At 48.6% G+C, this 20833-nt stretch overlaps 1 protein-coding gene across 3 annotated transcripts in view; it reads left to right on the top strand.

Moving 5' to 3' along the window:
• Positions 1-274: 274 nt before the first annotated feature.
• TMOD1 (tropomodulin 1) overlaps positions 275-20833 on the top strand; it is a 27399-nt gene continuing 6840 nt past the window's right edge. Inside the window, exons 1-6 of one of the 3 annotated variants that reach the window (XM_066568800.1) lie at positions 275-377; positions 10785-10948; positions 12807-12963; positions 16366-16485; positions 19416-19505; positions 19908-20038. In XM_066568800.1, the coding sequence (XP_066424897.1) occupies positions 10829-10948; positions 12807-12963; positions 16366-16485; positions 19416-19505; positions 19908-20038 (618 nt within the window). In that variant the 5' untranslated portion in view covers positions 275-377; positions 10785-10828. Of the gene's footprint in view, positions 378-532; positions 603-8236; positions 8367-10784; positions 10949-12806; positions 12964-16365; positions 16486-19415; positions 19506-19907; positions 20039-20833 lie in introns of those variants that run through there. The other 2 variants (XM_066568798.1, XM_066568799.1) reach the window with 2 other exon arrangements.

Raw genomic sequence — 20833 nt, 5'->3', positions numbered from 1 at the left:
AGTGGCCATGACTCGGTCTGGCTGAGCCTTGAGGCCTCCCTGCTCCCCCTGTCCCAGTGCTGCACCACTCCTCCCGGGAAGGAGTAGTTTTTCCAGCCGCAGTCTCAGGGTGCTTTACAGTGTCCTGGATCCCCAAGAAGATGAGTGTATATCTTGTGGGGCTTCCCAAAAAGGCAGTTTGCCGAAGCATCTGGCTCGGCACTCCGAATGAAGGACGTTGCCACGGGACGAAAGACAAACTCCAGTGTGTCTGACTCGTTAAAAAGCAGGAAAGACCCTCTGGAAACAAATGCTGCTCTTGCTGCCGCCCTCCGCAGCGGCCCGCAGCTGCCCCGGGGATGGACGAAGCGCGCTTGCCATCCCGAGTGCGGCGGAGGGTAAGGGCCGACCAAGCCGGGGCCCGGGGCGGGGGCCGAGCCGGGCGCAGCTGTTCTGGGCCGGGAGGGGTGGCGGGGCCGGCCCCCGCTGAGTGACGGCCGGGCCGGGGCCGCGGCCGGGCCGGACCCCCGCCCCCGGCAGCGGCGCAGCCGGCGCGGCCAGGACGAGCCGCCCGGGCTCGGCACGGCACGGCTCCGCTCGGCTCGGCGCGGCGCGCGGGTGCGGTAAGCGAGCGAAGGGGCGGCGGGCCCGGCCCGTATCGGGGCACAACATTTGGCCGGCGCCGGGCGTCCCCGGCTCGACAGAAATAGCGGGCGCCGCTGCGGTCCGGGCAGCGCAGGAAAGGGAACGGCTTGGGCGCTGGGTCGCCGTGCGTGCGTGCCTGCCTGCCTGCCTGCCAGCACACTTGCCTGCCTGCCTGCCTGCCGGGAGCCGTGCCCGCAGGTGGGAGCGCGGAGCCGGGATGCGCGGAGCCGGCGGCGGGCGCTGCGGCTGCCGGGGATCCCCGGGCTCGGGCAGGCGGTGTCCGGGACTCGGAGCGGCCGTGCCCCCCGCGGGCGGGCGGAGGCCCGCGGCGGAGGCGCTGGGATGGACGGATGGGCGGATGGACGGCAGGAAGCCGGCGGCGCTCACGCGTGTCCGCGGCAAATCCAGGCGGGGATCGGGAGTGCTGGCACGGTGGGAGGAGAGGGCTCTGCACGGCGCTGATCGGGTTGCAGAGGGCACCGAGAGTTCTTTACTCCTTTTGCTTGCGCTTGTAATCCGGAGCTCTTCTAAGGGATGGTTTTCCACACAATGAATCGCTAGAAAGCTGTGTTGCTTTTGTAAGGGAAAAGTGGAAATTAGCAGGGGGGAAGGTTCCTTGGGGCCGTTTGTTGTATTTGCCTTGGCCCTACTTTCTCCAGCTTGAAATAGTCACTGCCTTGAAAAGCATTGCCTTTCCTAAAGATAACCTTTCTTTACTCAGATGGACACAGCTTCTGCCCTCACTCTGTGCTCATCTGTTGCCCTCTGCTTTTTAAATAGTCATGGATGGTTTGTTTGGCAGAATCCATAGCCCTCTGCCTCCCTTCAGAGCCAGCTGCTCTCCCCTTATGTGGAGGTCCTTTCTACTTGCTTTACATCTTTCCTTGGATGTTAGGCTTTGAGCCCAACAAGGGTGTTCAGCCATGTGACTGAAGTTGTTTTTAAGTGTTTTGATTTTTTTTTAAAAATCCCTTTCTTATGTGTGACCTGCCAGATCATGCAGCAGTAAAGAGTGACTTCCTTGTTTCTCGTCCAAATTTGTGCTGAGAGGTGGCACCTTTTCTCAGAGCAAATACTGGACAAGCTTTTTGGGCATGGAACCCCCGCTTCTGGTTATATTGGCGAGCTCTTTTGTCCTCTTGAAAGGAGGAGCTGGGCTACAACATGGAAGCCAAGCACTATCTTGCTCACACTGCAATGCCCAAAACCAAATTCCTTTTGCAGTGCTACCTCCTGACAGCATCTGTACCTGTTGCCCTAATGTACACATAGCTGGGTATTCCAACCAGCGCACTGCATCACAGGCTCACTGCTTCTCATTTCAAAGTCTCTGTTTTCCCCCTGTCAGGGCTCTTCCCCCACCCCTCCTTCAGCACTGCATTGTTTTCCAGCCTGACTCATCTTGTTCTTCACACACTTCTCAGCTGTGATGGTCTGCTGCCTTTTCTCCAGATACTGTGGTTTTGCATAATATTGGAAATATGTTGCTTCCCCCCCACCCCCTTACTGTATTTGGGAAAGCCAAACAGATATGGAAACAGTCTGGTCTATCTCATTACTGATTTTCTTTGCTCAAGTTTCACTTTCATTCACCCAAAGGACCATTTGATTTATCTTTACAAAAGATCCTGAATTAACTCTTTGTAAGAAGCACCAGTCCTCTGTTGCCAGATGTGTAGCTACTATTCCCCAGAGCAATGTGCTACTAAATGTAGTGTTTGCAGGTGAACTGTTGTGCTTTTCTGTGTGCTGCTTCACTGTTTTTCAGGTGTGTGAAGTTTTTGTGAAAGCACAGCTAGGGGGAAGGAAACTGTGATCTTCCTTCTGATTTTTTTCCTCAATAGCTGACAGTCATTTGCACATCATGGGCTAGGAAGACTCACTCCTCTGATCAGGCAGAGACCTGTAGACAAAATGTCTTCACTTGATAAAATTACCAGGCTCTTGGGAGAAACAGGACAGAAAGTTGTGTTCCATGACTCCGTGGTGCTAAATGGCCCCATGTTCTTGGACACATGGAGGCAGCCCCACAGGAGACTCTGTGGCTCTCCAGCCCATCCCCAGCTCCCAGCAGACCCCTCCTCAGATAGAGAGGTTCTGGCTTCATATAGTCTGTGTCTGCAAATCTCCAAAGATGGAGATCCCCCTCTTCCTGAAGCCTTGCCTTAGAGCTGCATCACCCTCCTGGGAGGGAATTCTTACCACTTGTTCATCGTGAATGAGATAAACACACAACAAAGGTTATCCTGGGTCAGACCAAAGTCTGTACATCCCAGGGCACTCTGACTTGGGAGCAGCCTGGGGAAAGCTTGGAAGCAAGGTTGCAGTGGTGCTCCCCCAGAGCTCTTGCCCATGCAGGCTCTGTGCAGCTTGGTAGCTCTCCCAGCTGGAGCTGGTTTCTTTGCTTCTGCAGGCCTTGCATGATGGTGTGAGGGCCTCTCCTCTGTTAATGCCTCGTTCAGGTTTGGTGCACATTGTACGTTGCATACTCACTGCTGCTGGAACAGTGCCCTTTTGGCTTTGGTGTTAATTAAGCATCAGCCTGTCTGGGACTGATTAGCTGCACCTTGGTGGGGCAGTTCCCTGCCATTCCCTGTGCTTCAGCCACACTAGCAGCAGGGTGGGCTTGGGATGTGCAGGCATTCATGTGTTACTAACAGCACTCTGTGCTTTGGCTCTGGCACGGCTCTTTCACAGGACATGGCCATTGTCTGCCTGAGGATCTGAGGCACTGCTCAGTGCAGGACAGGAGCCTTTCTGCTCCAATGTTCACAATGCAAAACCAGAGTGCTCCACAGAAACAGAGGTGTCCATCTGAGGGCTAAGAGAAACTCAGGAAAGATACCCAGGATCACTTTCCAGAGGAGACTGTGGTGGCTATGAAACTTCCAAGTGGAAGGGTTCAAGTTGCAGAGCAGGAACTGAGTGCAGAGTGTCACTAATGACTCAAGTGTGCCCGCATGTTTTTCACAGGGATTAGTAATTAAGCAACTCGGTGCATGCCAGGTGCATGAGACACCCTCACCCCAAATAGGAGAACACATAACTGTGTTTACAAGTGTGTGTCTTAAAAATATGTGAAGTGGGGGGGATACAGCTGGGATGCTTTGTGTTTGTGCTGTTAGATCTTGGCCTGGTCACCAAACATCCAGGCTATTTGCTGATGAGAGACCACTTGGTGAGCACCAGTATTGAGCTGTGTGTCTTGCAGGCTGCAGGGCTATTGACAAGAGGAGAGCCAGGAGATACAGGAGTTTCTGGATTTTGGGTTAGGAGTTGGGTGAGCTGAGAAGACTGAGGAGAGTGAAAGCAGTGTGAGACTTTCCTCAGCACTAGTGGATAAAGGGACAGGTTACAGCTTGAGTGCAAGGAGCCTTCCCTAGTGTGTGCATGACCTCAGACAACAAGGTGTTTGCTGTGGAGCTGTCAAGGATGGGAATGTCAGCTCTGACATGAGGATATCCATGGGAGTGAAGCTGCATCATCAGAAAGTCTTGCCCATGGCCTATTGAACTTTACTGCTGCAGGGGTTGGGTGGTGACGGTAGCTGCAGATAGTGTTACATGTTCTGCATGGCTGGTATGTCACTGCAAGAGTCACAAGTCATGTGCTTTGATAGACCCAAAATCCTTTCTTCCAGATGTTTCATTCAAATATGAATTTCAGGATGTCTTAGATTAACAGCTGCTTGTTGGGAGGAAGCCTAGATCTTCCTTGGAGAACTTTCAGTTCCCTGAAGGGGACAGCAGATTGGTTGTTGGATTTCCTTAAGAATGAGCCTCTTGCAGAGAGGCTGAGAGTGCCTCAGTCTTTCTTGTTGATGGCTGACTTGCTTGGAGCAATGAAAGTTGTGTGCTCTGCTTTCTACATCTGATATGGCAGAGCTTCTCACCATCTGGAGCATCTCCTCTCTTTACTCTGTCCACTTTCCTCATCCAGGACATGAATTTGTGTTTTTTCTTCTTTAAAAATAATTTCCCTTTAGGCAGAATGTGACTGACTGCATTTGGGTTCCTCTGCAGTCTTCCTTTCTCCAGGCTGAATAAATCCAATTCCTTTTGCTTGTTCAGCTTAGAAAGACCTGCCTTCTACTAGAGGAAATCAAATTGCATGCAGCATCCATCTGCATCTCAGTGGTGCTAAGCAGAGGGTCCCCTTTGGGTCTCCCATGTGGATCTCCTGGCTAGACACTTTCTAATGCAGCTTGGACTCCAAGCCCAGGGCAGAGTCTATAGAAAGTCTTTTGTAGCTTTAACTAGAGTTTTCATCATCTTGTACATTCAAGGCGGTGATGCAGGGCCCAGGCAGGCCAACAGTATACTTGGTGCTGAAGCCTGGGTGTGTGTTTATGGCTTGTTAAAATGATGCTTTCCTCTCTGACTAGAAAATGAGATCTGCTTGAAAAGGAGTCTACAGAAATGTGCAGGAGGCCATTACCTTAAGGGACTGGTCTTAGGCATTTATCTTCCTTTAATTTTAAGAAGAACAATGTACATTTGAAGTGGAATAAACTTTTGAGGCTCTGTACCCCAAGTGCAGGGCATGTAGTCACTTGCAAAGCCACCACTGGGCTCTGGTAGTGTCTGTGAGTGAAGGGACTGTGGGGCTGAGGTGTGATGTTGGTACCTGTGTGCTGGGAGGAGACACACCTGTACCAGCACAGCTGCACTGACTCCCCTCGTGGGCAGGGTGAATCGTGGTCACAAGCACCCACCAGTGAAGAGTTCTGCTGTGTGTGGCTGTGTGATGACACTGGGGATGGATCCAACTCCTCCTCTGCTCTGATTTCCTACTGGGTTTTGCACAATTCACATAGATCACATTTTTAGATGTGGTCTCAGTAGGAGCTGATGTGCATCTTTCCCTTCATTGCTGCTGGATCTGGCCATAATTTGTTGGTCAGTTCTTGAAACTGCAGGGAGCTGGTTATGTCTTGGTTACCCAGTGACTCAAAAAGCAGAGTTGCCCATGGAGTCATCAGCACCCAATTATGTTGGGATGCAAGCTCAGGGTTTGAAAACTTCTTCTTCTCTACATCCCCACCATGCCTGCTCCAGCACTACATGTGTAACAGCTACCCCTTCGCCGAGTGCTTCTGGTAACCCCACCTGGCCTTAGACCACTGTGCAAGTGCCCCAGCTCTCCCTCATTTCCTGGCTGTCAGCCAGAGAAGATCTCTAGGCTGACAGACCCTTTGGACACGTGTGCAGCTTCCCAAGAAATAAGGGTCTGAGTCCTGCGTGAGATTTCATTAAGGTTCACTACTGGCTTTAAGGTTTGTCACCACATAAGGACTGACCACATAAGAACACAGTTTTTGTTTAGAAAAAAGCTGGAGATTATTTGTTCCTCTCATCTGCACCTGGGTGACTCACTGAGATTTAAGTGTATGCACAGAAAGCACCTGGTTTCTCTTGAATTTATAGGATATGGTCACTTGAGGTATGTATAGCTCCTCCATCAAAAAACACCCCAGACACCTTTTAAGTTATGCTGCAAGTAAAGGAAAAAAAAGTATTGTAGCAACTCTAGGGGGGATGGTTGATATTGGTTTGTTATTTTTATACTGCAAAATAATAATTCTGAACTTTGACTCAGATTTATACTGAAGCTGTAAAAAAAAAATCTCATAAATCAAAACCCTGTGTGAGTGAAACAGGAACAGTTTTCAAGCCATCCCTCATGATATGAATTCCTGCCTTCACTGCTCCTTAAATACAGCTTTCATCCTGAAAAGACTTCTGTCTTCAAACTTGGCAGTTTTTTCAGGAATCATCAATAGCTATGCTGGTCATGCTTGGCTACCTCCTTATCCCAGAATCCAAGCCCCATGCTCTGCTTTCACATTTCAGAGCACAGAAAATGTTTTGTGGTAGATTCATGGGCTGTCTGGGGCGAGGATGTTAATTTTTTTCGGACGTGGCTCTCGTTGTGTGGCAGAGTACACAGAACTCCTGTCCTCTGCCTCTGGTGGTTGCTGGGTGTGGTGGTGACCAGGGATGCCCCAAACCCTCCCACGTGCCAAGCTTTGGGCACGGTGCTGCCTGCCCAGACCCCTGGAGCCAGGGCTGGCTGGGCTGATAATGGAATTTATTCCTGGAAAGCCCCGCACCTCTGCTGAGCTTAGTTGCTCTTTCTCCCTGTGTTTTGATGAAGGGAAGTGCTTTCTGTCCTGTGCTGTCCTGGTGCTGGCATGCTGGCACATGCGGGAGGTTGTGCGGGGAGGCGCTGCGCTGCCCGGCACAGCGTGCGCCAGGTGTGTCGCACACGGAAGGCCTAACACAGCATGTGTGGCTTCCACTGTGACATTTTTGTGTTTTCTTGAAATTTGTCTTGCTGCTGTTCCTGTCACTTTACCCAGTTCTCCCTCTCCTCACTTTTTCCTGGGGTTGTCAGATCACAGGGGGATAATCCAGCAGACCCTTCCACTCAGCAGCACTGATGCTGCTCCACAGCCTTCCCAGCAGCCTGCTGTAGCCTGGGCCCACTGCTGCCCTGCTCCTGCCCTCCCTACTCGTCCACCTGAGGAGCACAGCCAAGAACTGATGCCTGCCCTCGGATGGTGGTGAAACTGTGGGCCACATGGGCCGCTTTCCCGGATGGATTTCCACTGCTTCCCTGTGCAGACGTCAGTGCTGCTCTCAGGTTTCTGCACCCCAAAAAGGTCATGGTGCTGCAGGGGGCTGTACCAGTGCAAAGCACTGTGAAAGGATTATTTCCAGTGTTGCACAGGATGCTTTTCATTTTCACTTATTTTCAGCATCCATTTGTTTGCTCGGCACTTTTGAACCCTTCAGAAAGGAACTGTTCTATCCCCCTCATGATCAGCAATGTTGTTTTGTTTGGTTTGGTTTTGTTTTCCCATATTCATGGTGAGAACAGTCTTTCCTGTAGATGACCTTTTATTATCTCCCAGCCAATTCAGTTTTTCTCCTTTAATAGTTTTAATGATTGTTGTGCATTCCAGCCTATGTGCTGCTCAGACTTATTAAATGCAAGTGCTTGGCTGTCTTCCTGTGTGACTGACAAGTACTTTGAACAAAGAGACCTAATATCTTGCTATCTTTGTAATCTATATGAATTTCAATTTTTTGAGGACTTAAAGTTTCAACAGTGTCAGTTCTGTGCAGTATGTGTATATTGCACTTATATTCTTTTGTGATGCTTCCTTAGCTGACTGAATGAAGTGTGATAGGGTTAATGAAAAAGAGTGAGAACTCAAGTTCTGCTGAAGGATCTTGTTGTTTAGTTTGAGCTGAGGTGAAGGTGGAACCTGTGTTAAACCATGCTTGTACTCTGGCACAAGTCAGGGAGAACTGTTTTGTGGTGGTGGATGTTCCAATACTCTGTACAAATGAAAACAATTTCACTTAGGCAGAATTTACCTGCTTTCTTATCACTGGCAGTTCAAAGCCCTCTTCCATTTAAAGCAGATGGGCTGGTTTGCTTTTTCTCCCAGCAGTCATTAGCAAGATAGGGTAGAAGAGGCCTGGGATGTGGAGATAAGGGAGTGCCAGCGAACACACTGGTCCTGGCAGCTGTGCAGGAGGAGACGGAGCTGAACGGCTGGTTCTGCAGGCAGGGGAGCAGTACAGGATGTCCTGCTGCCACGGGCAAGGCTTCTCCTCTCCGTGAGCAGTCCTCTCAGTGTGCTCTTCGTGGGAAATGTGCGAGGTGCCGGCACCGTCCGGCTGCACCAGCAATCTGGGAGGGCACTGTGCCCCCCGACACTTCTCTTTGGGGTACGTAGCAAATTAAATTCTCTCCACGGGGATTTCAGCTGTGTTTCAGCAGGCTCTGCACCTGTCTTCAGCCCTCAGGGCCTTTTCTATATGCAGCCTCGGCTTCATATCTCTGCAAGACGCTTTGAAACCTGAGGCGTTTTCCAGAAGCGTTGCCTGTGTGCACTGACATCCCGTGTCTGTCCTGCCTCTCGGTGCTGACATCTCTGCCCTTCTGGAGGGAGGCAACAAGGTCACCCCGCGGGGCTGCACTCTGCTCCCAGACAGGCCCCTGCTTGCAGTCTTGCCTGCATTCCTGGGAAGGGTCTGTGGCTGCCTCTGGGAATAGTTGTCCTCATGTAGCCAAGACAGATATTGCTCTGTGTGTGTGTTTTAAGCCATTTTAGGGAATGGGGTGGGTTATTCTCTGCCTTTCTGCTTGCTCCTAGCTCCAGCCCCTTCCATGGCAGAATGGTCAAAACTACATATGGCATATGAAATCCAGGCTGGTGGTGGCTCGTGCACTGCTATCTAAGGCTGCAGTAGCACAGCACATATCCAGATCCAAGTCCAGGCTGCTATTCTAGGATCTCCTCCCTCAGTGTTCATGGGCAACTGCAGTAAAGGCTGTGCCCTTCTCTGTGCCTGCAGGAAGGGCAGGCTTGCAGGGGCTGAGCTGCGGGACATGGCTCATAGGCTGGCTGGTGTGTGGCTGCTGCCTGCCAGTCTCTCAGCACAGGGAGCCCTGCACTGAGGGCTACAGGGTGCTGGTGAAGCATGGGAGCGCCGGGTTCCTTCCCCCCACTCAGCCAGACCCACTGAGCCACACTGCTCCTGCTTCCATCCACCCTTCTGGATGCCCTTGGCTCCAGTGCTTACGGGCTGATGGCTGCTCTTTGGAGCAAACCAGCCCAGTGAAAAGCTGATTTTCACCCTCTCAGTTCCCAGAGAAACTGAGGGAGTTTCAGGAGCTGTTTCTCCCATCAAGAAGGCACCATCTCCTTGCGCTTCCTAGGTGCCGAGTGGCAGGAATGTGAGTGATGCAGGAATTGCCATCACACTAGTGGGGAACCAAACGTCTGACAAGATGACAGCTTCTAAATTTAAGGGCTTGCTGTTGAGCAAGCATGTGTGCATTACTGTGCCCTTTTGTGACCAAGCTAAAGATAATTTTCCTATCTGGAACAGCAGCTGTGTTGTAACTTGCATAAAGAAACTTCTCCACTAATGAAGAGTGTTCATAAGAGCATAATCTGTCTGGAGGGGACAAGCAAAGCTGGAAAGATGTGATTCAGGGTAGGGCTCTGATGTTCCACAGGAGCTGAAAAGAGACCATTTATAGAAACTCAAAAGATGTTTGGCTCCCTACACAGGCCTTGCTGTTATTTTTAATGTAAATGTCACTTAAAAGAATAGCAACACTTTAAGAAAAGTTACTTTAAATTATCTAGGGCTCAGTATTCTCTGCAAAAACAGAGCCAAAAGAATATAAATGTACAGGCAGTGCTGTGGAGCAGAAGGAGACTGTCAGCAAAAGCGCAGAGTTGGATATGCTTTTGTGTGTTATGCTGAGTGTACTTTTAACCCACCTGCATATTTTGAACACATTGAACCTTTTTCTCTGCCGTCTTTTTGCTTGCAGAGGTCAAGTTACATGCATATGATTGTGTATGGCACTTTGTATTAGGAGACATGGGCCAAACCTTGGGGTCAGCAGGGATTATCCAGATCGACCATTCACTTCTCTTCTTGCAGGGTTGGTGTAGAACGTGCAGTAGCACACAGGTCAGCTGCTTAGCTGGCAGCAGTGCAAACATGTGCTGTCCAAGGAAAGGTGGATCACTAAATAGCACATTTAACTGGCAGCCTCCTGAACCTGAGTGGATAATACTTCCTGATCTCCTTGCAGCTTTAAAATACGGGAAGAAGTGCCATGCACTGTAGCCTCGTGGAGGTTTCAGGGCTCAGAGGTACTCAGTGGTGCTACAAATCTGTTTTCCCCTCCGGTAACAATGTTATCTGGAGTGCCATGTGCAGGGCGGTGTTATTGGGGGCTTGTAAGGACATGAGTGAGAGCTGAATGCTTCATGACTTACGGTTTATTGTCCTTCAAAGAAATAAGTGCCCAGGATGCTTCATTAACATCTAGCACTGCTTGCAGAAAGACATCCCTAGCCAGGGTCCTGTACCAAGAACTTCCTCAGTCCTGTCCCGTAGATCCGTGGTGGGGCCATGTGCTACCGGAGCTGCACCGCTCTCTCGTCCCTGGGTGATTATCTGTGTGTCGGATATGAAAGGGGGGCTTTGAGCAATCTTTTGAAATCAGCTGTGCTTTAAGCACAAATCTCCAACTCTGGAATGTTCAGTGTTCCCCAGCCAGGTGGGCTGCAGCATCATGCTTCATGTGTTCAGTGTTAACACGTCTTGTTTTCATATCAGGTTCTGTTACAGCATAAAAGTGAGATCCACGAGACTGCTCTAAGATGTCTTACAGAAAGGAGCTAGAAAAATACCGAGACCTGGATGAAGATCAGATCCTTGGAGCTCTGACAGAGGAGGAGCTCAGGAAGTTAGAGAATGAACTGGAAGAGCTGGATCCTGATGTAAGTAATTTTTAATTGAGACGTTAGGTCGTGAATCTTAGTAATTGTGGGGGAGTGGGCTGCATTAGTAATCTGTATTTCAGTGGGATCCTTTGCAGAGCCTGTACTTGGAGCGAGAGTGAAAGAGACTGGATGCAGATACACAGAAGAATTTTTTGACATTGGAAGCACAGTCTACATGTGTATCTTTGTTTCTGTTTTCCTCCCCTTTTCCCAATGTGATGAGCATCTGTGACTTGCAGCAGCAATATGAGCCAGGGCTGGTGCAGTGCAGTAATCCTGTGGAAAATGGATCTCTGTTTCTGAGCAGGCCACCTAGGAGGGAATGCTTTGCAGGTTGCTTGGTTTGAGGGTTTTCTGGGGTTTTTTTTGGTGTTTTGGGTTTGAGTTTTTTGTAACAAACTTCAAATGGCCTGTATTTTCATCCATTTAGGCAGAAATCCAGATCCTGGAGTTTTGCAAAGTGGGACAGTTTATTTTTAGCAACCTCCTAGCATCAGCAGGAGCTGCACATATGCAAACATGGGGGCTGCTGGAGCCAAGCTGGTGAAAGGTTTTTGGAGCCAGCACTGCCCTGTTGCAGGGGATGTGCAGAGCCAACTGGCTGGCCTCTGGTTTACGGCAATGTTACTCGAGGAGCTCGGGAACTGCCAAGTGAGAAATTGTTCCTGCAACATGCAGTTGGTGTTTCTGGAGTAAACGATGGGTGCTGTAGATTGCATCATCAGTATTTTTAATTGTAATGCAGGAAAATATTTGAGAGCTGGCAAACTGGCTCCTGGGATTAAGTGTATGGGCTGATGGGCTGATAACAGCTACCTCATAAGACACGGGGTGAGGCAGCATTCTGTGAAAGATGAAGAAAGGTAAAATAATTATGGACATCTGTCAGTGCAGGTGTAGTCTGCCTGAAGGTTGCATTGTTGCTTTGCACAACATGAAGTTTGTGAAAGCAAGCTGTCTCCTATGCCTCCCTGCTTGTGCAATTCACACACTTCTCTTGCCCTCCAGGGTTGCCCGATTCTAACTGCTTCCTGTTAGTAATTTTCCTTCCCAGGCTTTTCACGGATACAGACATAAATTATAATGAAGTACTTTTATCAGGCAGGCATGGAAAAATCAAAGTGTGTTGTTCAGCATCACCTTGGATGTCTTAAAAAGTAAATGTTGACTTCCATCCAGTAAAGCTTTAAAGAACATGCTTAGTGTCAAATCTGGGAATAGTCTTACTTACTGCATTAAGGCTGTTCTATATTTAAATATAAGCAGGTGTTTACGTGCCATATGTGTCAAGCACAAACCAACTTCCCGTGGAGGCTTACGTGACTGAGTTGCTACTGAGTAGCAAGGAGGCGGCTTGAAAAAAAGCTGGGATTCGCAGGGGTTTTGCTCTGCAACCAAGTGATCTTCTCTGTGAGACCCTCTCTGTAGTTTTGTGATGGATCCTGAAAGGCAGAAGAGACCACCACAACTCTCTGATCTGCTCTGTGAAAGATCATGAGATTTAACTGAACTGATTCTTGTTGGGACACATGGAGCATTGTGGGCACTTGCACAGACTCATATAGTGGGGAGATGGTGGCTGAGAGCTTCCAGAAAGAAAGGGCTGGAGCTGATGTTGCAGAGAAACATCTACTGGGCAGCATTTGAAACTGAAGGGGGGAAGGAGTATTACGTGTCTTGGATGATGTGGGACTCAGTGGGGCTGGATGGAGATAACCTTTGACACAAGGAGAAGCAAATTGTCCAGCATTGTAGAAGAAGAGTGGTGCAGTGAGGGGAGTGCAGAGGGAAGAGTCTTTGATGGATGGGGATTGTGGCTGCAGAGATAACCTGTGTTTCTCACCTCCATGTCTAGAATGCACTGTTGCCAGCAGGGCTCAGGCAGCGGGACCAGACACAAAAGCCACCAACTGGCCCCTTCAAAAGGGAGGAACTCATGGCTCACCTAGAAAAGCAGGCAAAGGACATTAAAGACCGAGAAGACTTGGTTCCTTTCACGGGTGAAAAGAGAGGTATGGTCATCCTTTGCACTATGCTGGGTGTATCACAATGAAGGCATAGAGGGTGCACAGCAGAAGGGTTATGTTTGATCTGTGTAGATAAAACTTCTTTTTGACACTACTGGGGGGGTAAATCTGCTCTCTCTGCTGCCTAGCCCCAGCCCAGGCTGGCTGACAAACTGGGGTGGGCCCAAGAGGTCCCTGTGCTGGCTGATTTGGGCACCACCTGATATGTTGTTAAATGCTGGGCAGAAGTTGTACCACGGTGCAGCCTTCTCCCATCCCCATGCCACTGCATCTGTATCAGGTTCTGGGAAAGAAATCATCTTCTGTTCTCTCCTGTTCCTCCTTGCCCTGTTCTCCTGTGAGCTCCTCACGTTAAGCTCCATGTTTCACTGTTGCCTTTCACTCTCCATTTTGACCCTGTGAGCTTCTCACCGTAGAGAAACTCCACAGCTCTCCACAGCTGTGATGAGGCCCAGCAGTTCTCATATAGTTTTCATAATCTCTTGACAACTCCAGCCTTATTTCCCAGTCTCCTGCAGGTTGCTGGTTTGTGTCTTCCTGAACCGTACCCTGCAGTGGCTGCTGCACTCCTGCTCTGCATGGCCCTGAGGCCTGTGAGCAGGGGTTTTCTCTGCCTCTTTTCTTTTTGTCTCCTTCGGGCATCTTTTGCTGTTCTTCTTGTATATGACTCATTATCCAAGTGACTTTCCTGTTCCCATTAGAACTCCAAATATCATCTGACAAGGGACATGGTCTGGTCAGTCCCTGCCTCTGCATTCCAGGAACTTCTCAGTAACTTCTCGCAGCTGTTGTGTCTCCCTCTGAACCGTGATTCCCCTGCAGCAGAAGATCTGGTTGTCCAGTGGGAAAAAAAAATGCATGAAAATATGAGCATATGAACATGTTTCCTAACTGAAGGTCTTTCTGAAAGGTGCCTCCTTACTGACCAACATGGCTCTCTTAAAAAGAGCTTGCGTAAAATCTGTTCATTTAATAAAACCTGAGGCGGTATTTTTAGATTTAAAAAAAAATTTTAAAAAGTAGTCCTTGAGAGAGGTAAATGAGTGGATTGAGTACTATCAGGAAGACTGGTTTGATACCTTTCAGATGTGCCCCAGTCCAGTGTTGCTTACCCACCTGGCGAGCCCAAAAGATAGAAGCAGTGTTTTGCAGGAGACAGAGGTATTTCAAGCAGTTTGAGTCTGCAGCATCATACTTCAGTCTGTTGTGATCTCAGAAGCATGAAACGTATTTTCATTTGTAACACGCTGTTGAGAGAAGACACTACTTACATTGACTGTGAGCCAGAGATGGTAAATTACATATTCACAGCTGTGATGAAGCTGTAAATAAATCACCACATTTGCAGTTTGGAGGGTGATTTACTAGTTGGCCATGGGAGGTGCTGTCCCTGGCCATGCTGCTGGCCAGGGTAGGAGTGGGGCTGTGCAGACATACTGTGACATAAAATGTCATACGTTGTCATCATCATGCATGCACTGTTTAATTTAAAGTTCAATCTTGTAACAAAGCACCACTGAGATACAAAACTTTCTAAAACTTAGAAATTGACTGAAATTAGGTAATTAAAATTAAAATAGAATTAAACCCCAGAAATTCTGGTGTCACTGAGGTGTCAGAAGGAGTTACTGTGTGACAGCAGAATTAAGTTTGCTCTGTTTCTCTTGTTCCCTGCTGGTGTTGCACCCACCAGAAGGTACATACAGTTTGCCCAGCCATGCATCTGGTGGGACGGGGGTTTCAGATCTCCACACCAAGCCAGGGCAGACATTTTGCTGCTTAGTACCCAGAAGGTGCCTGGCTGTGCAGGCACATGACACTCTGCCTATTTTTGCAAGAGCAGCTGTGTCTCAGGAGGCAGATTCCTGCTCTGTCAGAGCGGCAGCATGCAGGCAGAGGATAGGAGCAAAAGGCTCTTTATGGCAGCCTCCATTTTGTCCCAGGGGACCCTGAGGTGCAGTTGCTTCTTCCTTGAGGCTAAATTTAGCCCCTTTCTGCATATCCCTGAGCAGCAGGATTGTTTCTCCCTTTTGGTGCCACTGACTCTGGTTTCAGAGAGGTGACAAAAATAGTCCTGGCTGGCATGCTAGGCCAGGCCTTTTGCAGTCACTATCTCTGCAGTGATCCAGGACTATTTTAGGGCAGGGGACTGCTCCAAAATATTCCCAGAGCCCTCCTATCCCTGTCCCAGCAATGCTGGATTTACCCAGCAGACTGCTCCCTGCTGTGGAGTCTTAAAGCATCACAAGCCTCTCTCTTTTCTTTTGGGCTGTCACAGGTGTATGCCATGTTGAGAAATCCCAGACCTCACCCATTCTCCCTCCGAGAAGGATCTGCTGCCCATTGCAGCATGAGCAGCAAGGAGCTGGGAGCAGCTGTGCAGGGCCATCATCAGCCCTGTCTGCTGCCCCATTCCTCCTGGGATGCAGCCAGCCCCAGCAGAGAAGGCGCTGTGGCTTGTCCAGAGGTTACCTCAAACAGTGGGATGTGGGCTGGCAGGGAGCCCATTGCGTTCAAAGCTCCAGCCTCCTGTCCATGGGGGCAACCCCCTCAGGAAAAGGCCATGAGCAAGCAGCTAAGACGACAAGTTTGCATTACCAGCTGGACCTGTGGATTTGCACCTTTGAGTTGCAGGGAATAGGTCTGTTTTGTGGCCTCCTGCTGCCCAGAGAGATAAAGCACAGGGTCTCCATCTGGCATGCTCTTTGCAATAGGGTTGAGCTAGACCAGCTGCCCTAAGCCTGCTCCTCCTTGCCTCCCATATGTTCACTGAAGTGCTGTCTCTACTTGCTCCCAGAGCTTTCCACCACCTCCTTTCCACCCTCTTTTGACTAATGTGCCATCTGCCTTGCCAACATGCACAACAGCAAGAGGTATCTTGGTGGCAGGACTGATCCTGCACAGTGCTGGAATAGGCTTCTCTTGAGTGCTGGCAGTTAACTGTGACATAGCAAGAACACAGTTAACTGCACGTGCACATCAAAGATATTTTTGCTGTGCTATCCACACCTTTCTAAAACAAATCTTCACCTCTTTTGTGCAGCTTTCAAAGAGGTGAGGGTCAGGCTGTGCATGCCTTTCCGAGTGCTGGGCTATGAACAGTCATGATCCTGCTCCAATGTGCTGCTGGGTTTCCGTGGATGCCGTGCTGCTGGAAGGGCTGAGTTCTGCAGCTGCCCATGTCGGCAGGTGCCTCCCCGTTTGCATGGCAGCAGGACTCAGACCAAGCTGATGGAAAGGGATTCAGTTTCTCCTCTGATTTTTCTCTTGTACCCCCTCTGTTCTTTCTACTTTTCAAATCTCACAGCATGGAAATGTATCTGCAAGGGTAGCTGTGAACTGGGTGCTGTAGCTTATACTGAGAGTGACCTCATTTTGCATTTATAGGAAAAGCTTGGATTCCCAAGCAGAAGCCGATGGATCCTGTTTTGGAAAGTGTGACTCTGGAGCCGGAACTGGAGGAAGCCCTTGCTAATGCCTCTGATGCAGAACTCTGTGACATTGCTGGTAAAATAATTTCTCAGTAATCGGGGGTGAATGTTGTTCAACTTCTAGGGGTTATTTTTTTCTTTTGTGGGAAATGAGCTATTGCACTTTTTGCTGTTTCTCTAAACGTTGTCAGTTCTGACAGAATTCATTTATTTGTTAAAAAAAAATTAAGCCTGTGTGATTTAATCAAGAGTGGGGACCAAAGATGAGGAGGAAGAAGAAGGGTTTATGTATGGAACAGTGTGTGGTTTGATCTCTTCCTTTGTCTCTACCACTGACTGTTGCGAATTCCAGCCTGTACATTCAAGAGCAAAACTTTCTTCAAACCAAATCTTAGGAAACAGTCAAGCAGACCCAGTGGATGTCTTGTGCAATCTGGTAAAGGATCTGCCAGGTTGTAGAAGTCTTTCAGTGGACACTCAGGCCTGGTCTTTGTTAAGGAGCTTTTTCAACACATTTTAAGTGGTGGGTTTGTTGTGATTTGTGTGGTCAGACAGTCAGATGACAATACTGGTATGTTGCTGAGGGCTATAGTGTGGACTTAGCTCTGTGCTTGGGATAGGGCATGCCTTGGCCAAAGAACATATGGGCACCCCATGATGCCTTATGAAGCTCACATGTGCTCTGCTGGTCCAGCAGTCGGTGAATATTTCAGTGATACTGGCTTCTTTTTCCAGTTTTGTCTCTTCAGGTTTCCATACTCCCTAGCAGTGTCCTCGCTGGAAGCCTGTAAGACTTACAAAGTCTGTAGAACAACTGCACCAACTAGACATCTTCTACTTAATAATACCATCTTCTGGCTTAGAAATGTGTTTCTGCATTAAGGCTCCCAAACATATGTACCCTGGCCAAGCATTGCATCCCTGGATTTAACTTTTTTTGCTGTTGATTCTTGAGTCCTGTAAAGCTCTATCCTATAAAATCAGCCTTTCTAAGCTACAGATCTGTGTAGCAATTATTGTCCCATGGAAAAGCTCTTCAGGGCAGCTTGTTCTACAGTTGCTGGGAGCATACACTCAAGTGGGAGCAGGAGTACTGATGTGATACAAACTGTTCTGGAATCTCAATATTGACAGTGATAGCCTCGCTCCTGCCTGCTTAGCAGGATTCATTTAGCAGGAGCTCATTTTGCTCCTGCCTGTTTAGCAGGGATCATTGTGAGCTGCGGTGTGTTGGATCCGTTCCTTGGCCAGGCCGGGAGGGTGGCTCCCAGTAGCCCTGGAAGGGCTCCCATGCCTTTGGTCAGGTGAGGGAGACAGAAATGGGGTGCCTTCGTTCTGCCTGAGTTCCTGTGGAGAATGCATCATAAGCACCAGACTTAGAAAGAGTGGGTCCCTCTTGTCTAACAACACAAACTCGAGGCCCCAAAATGCACGGTCATGACAGCAGATGCTTACCTCTCTCTGCAGTCCAGATACTCACAATCCTGGCTGCTGGAGAGATTTCATTGTCCAAATAAGCTGTGACTGGGGGACTATCTGAGTTACCAAAATGCTAGGCTTGAAAATTCCTTTTCCAACCTGTGTTGCACCCCTGAAAATTTCATCTGCAAGAAAATGACAGAGAAAAGGTTGAGCTAAAATACAATCAATCACACCTGAAGTGCCCAGCCTCACTCAGACTTTCAGATGGAGACTGCTTGGCTCTGTGAGATCCAGTTGGGAATGTGCTGGTGGCCATGGGGAAGTTCCCTGAGACACTTTGCTTCTGGCTGTCCAGCCTGTGCAACCCAGAGTCACGATGAACTGTCACTATTGGAATTCATTATTGGAATTAAATCCCAATATTACCAGATGGAACATGACATCACAGTGCAACATGCCACCATAACAGATCCTATTCTTGTGCTAGGCTTCAAGGATACCTTTCTCCTGCAAATTCCAGCCCTTCTTGGCCAAAGCAACAGAACATGGTGATGGACTGGTGCCAGCCAAGTCTAAAAAGTGCCTTTGTGGTGGCATGCTTGGATTTTAGGGAGAAATTTATTGTTTTCACAACTGTGTCTATCCAGAGATCAAGACTTGTTCAGATGTGTCTGTTTCAACAAATATTCATATGTCTTTAAAAAGTCATATAGCTTTAAAAAAAAGAAGTTATTGATTCAAAAATCAGTTTATTTTCAACTTGATCTTTCTGTGCGTAGCAGGGTTACTTTTCAAAACAAACTTTTTACCCAAAAGTTCCTAAGCCACTGATTTCTTTTATGTCATTTGCAGGAAATTCACCAGAGCCCCCAGACATGGTTTAATTTGCATTTGCATGTTGGCTTTGTAGTCTTGAGTCTGAGAGATGCAAATTGGCTGAGTTTGGCTTTTGGGCTCTTACAGCATTTGAAGGTGTTTGTAGCACCACTCTCTACATTTTGACCAAGACAGCAGAACTTTAGCTTCTCACAATGTCACCTTCAAAAAGTACCAAGTGTAGCACTCCAGCCTGCTGTTGAGTGAAAACACAATGTGCATTGCTATGCTGCAGGTGACAGTCACTCCCTTGCTGCCTTGGGGTTGGTTTGGCTCCATGTGGGGCACAGGCTCTTCTCCAAAACTGGGCTGTGGAATTATGTGGCATGTGCCCAGTGAGCAAGGGTGATGATGATGTGCAGGCTCCCGCTGGACTGGGCCACTTGTACTAAAGCCTACCAACGGCATTTTTTTGAGTTTTTTACTGCCTTCTCCCCATTATTTTTGTGTGATAGTCAGGTAGGTTACTGGGAAGCTTTGAATGTTTGTTTGCTGTCCACAAGATGATGTTCCTCTTCTCCTGTGGCTCAGGCTGTACTGGAATAAACAAGCAAGCACATTGGAGCACTGTTGTATATTTATGTCAGCTGGGGGGCTTTGTCCTCCCTTTGTATGTTTTTTTATGCTTGCGCAGGGAAAGGTAGTGTGCTATAGAGTCTTTTCCTGGCTCTGGAGCCTACAATAAGTTCTGTTCTCCTGTTTCTGTAGCCATCCTTGGCATGCACACCTTGATGAGTAACCAGCAGTACTATGAGGCACTGGGGAGCAGCACCATTGTGAACAAAGAAGGCCTCAACAGTAAGTGATTCACGTTAGCAGTATTGGGCTTTGAAGCTGCCAGCGGAAGCAGTGATGATTATTTTTAGGCTGAAGGGTAGTGCTGTGCATGTCAGAGCAGCCTGTGATTGCTGGGGCCATCTCTGGTGCATCCTTGCCCTGTGCCAGCCACTGGGGTCTCAGCGCAGCCTGAGGGACAGCCTTGTGCGGGCAGTGTGCCTTCTGTCACTCACGTTTGGACCTCAGCAGCACACAGGCGCTGGCTCTCCTGTGCTGCAGGGCCCCAGTGGAGTGGCTTCTCATCTCATGGCTGCTTGTCAGGTCATGCTTCCATCTCTCTTCTGGAAGAGGAGGAAAACACTCAAAGAGAAGATAGTGCTACTCAGGCTGCTTCCATTTTCACATCTTGCTTTTCACTCGCAGGTGTGATTAAGCCCACACAGTACAAACCAGTTCCTGATGAGGAGCCAAACTCAACAGATGTGGAGGAAACCCTGAAACGAATACAAAGCAATGATCCTGACTTGGAAGAAGTCAACCTTAACAATATTATGGTATTTGTTCCTTTCTACCCTCCTCTCCTAGTAACAAGACTCTGATGCCCAGAAGGCAGGCACTGTTTTGCTGCACAGAGCAGTATCATCACACTGAATGTAGCCAGACAAGAAACACCAGTGCTTCCTTTCTCCATTGTGGGCAGCAGAATGGATTGTTACCTGCTGTGGGACAAAGGCCTGGGGTTGGTAGCAGAAGGATCCCTCTAAGTGCCTGGAAAAACGGAGCTGTGTCGAGGGTGGTCTGGGGAGACCCAAAACTGGCTGTCTGGTTAAAGCCATTTTAGGTTGCTTTAATGACTTAGACAGGCATATTTGGGGGAGGGAATGTTGATGTATATTATAAGATGGTGGGAGGAAAAAGGTTTCACAATCCAGATACTTGCCATAAAAATATGAAGAAGTCACCCTTCTCGCAGGTGACTCTGTCTATCACCCAACCATCCCTTCTGTGGACTCTTTTACTTCTTGTAGAAAGCTAGTGAGGACATAGCACCACTTCTTATGTTGCCTTTGGGACAAATACACTAAAAAATACAGCTTCTATTTTAAGGGGTCTGTTAAATGATGACATAGCAAGAACACAGTTAACTGCACTTGCAATCAAAGACATTTTTGCTGTGCTATCCACACCTTTCTAAAACAGAAATATTTTTATTTTTATTTTATTTTTATTATTTGATTTGGGCTAGTGACCCCATCCCTTGAGGACACAGGGCTGAGGATTGGGCAGGCAGGCACTATTTTTGTGTGTTGAACTCATGACTTTGGGATGGGGTTTGGAGAACTGGGGAG

The sequence above is a fragment of the Molothrus aeneus genome, chromosome Z (genome assembly GCF_037042795.1).
Source record: "Molothrus aeneus isolate 106 chromosome Z, BPBGC_Maene_1.0, whole genome shotgun sequence".
Classification (NCBI taxonomy): Eukaryota; Metazoa; Chordata; class Aves; order Passeriformes; family Icteridae; genus Molothrus; species Molothrus aeneus.
This window is presented reverse-complemented; position numbering and strand designations above follow the sequence as displayed.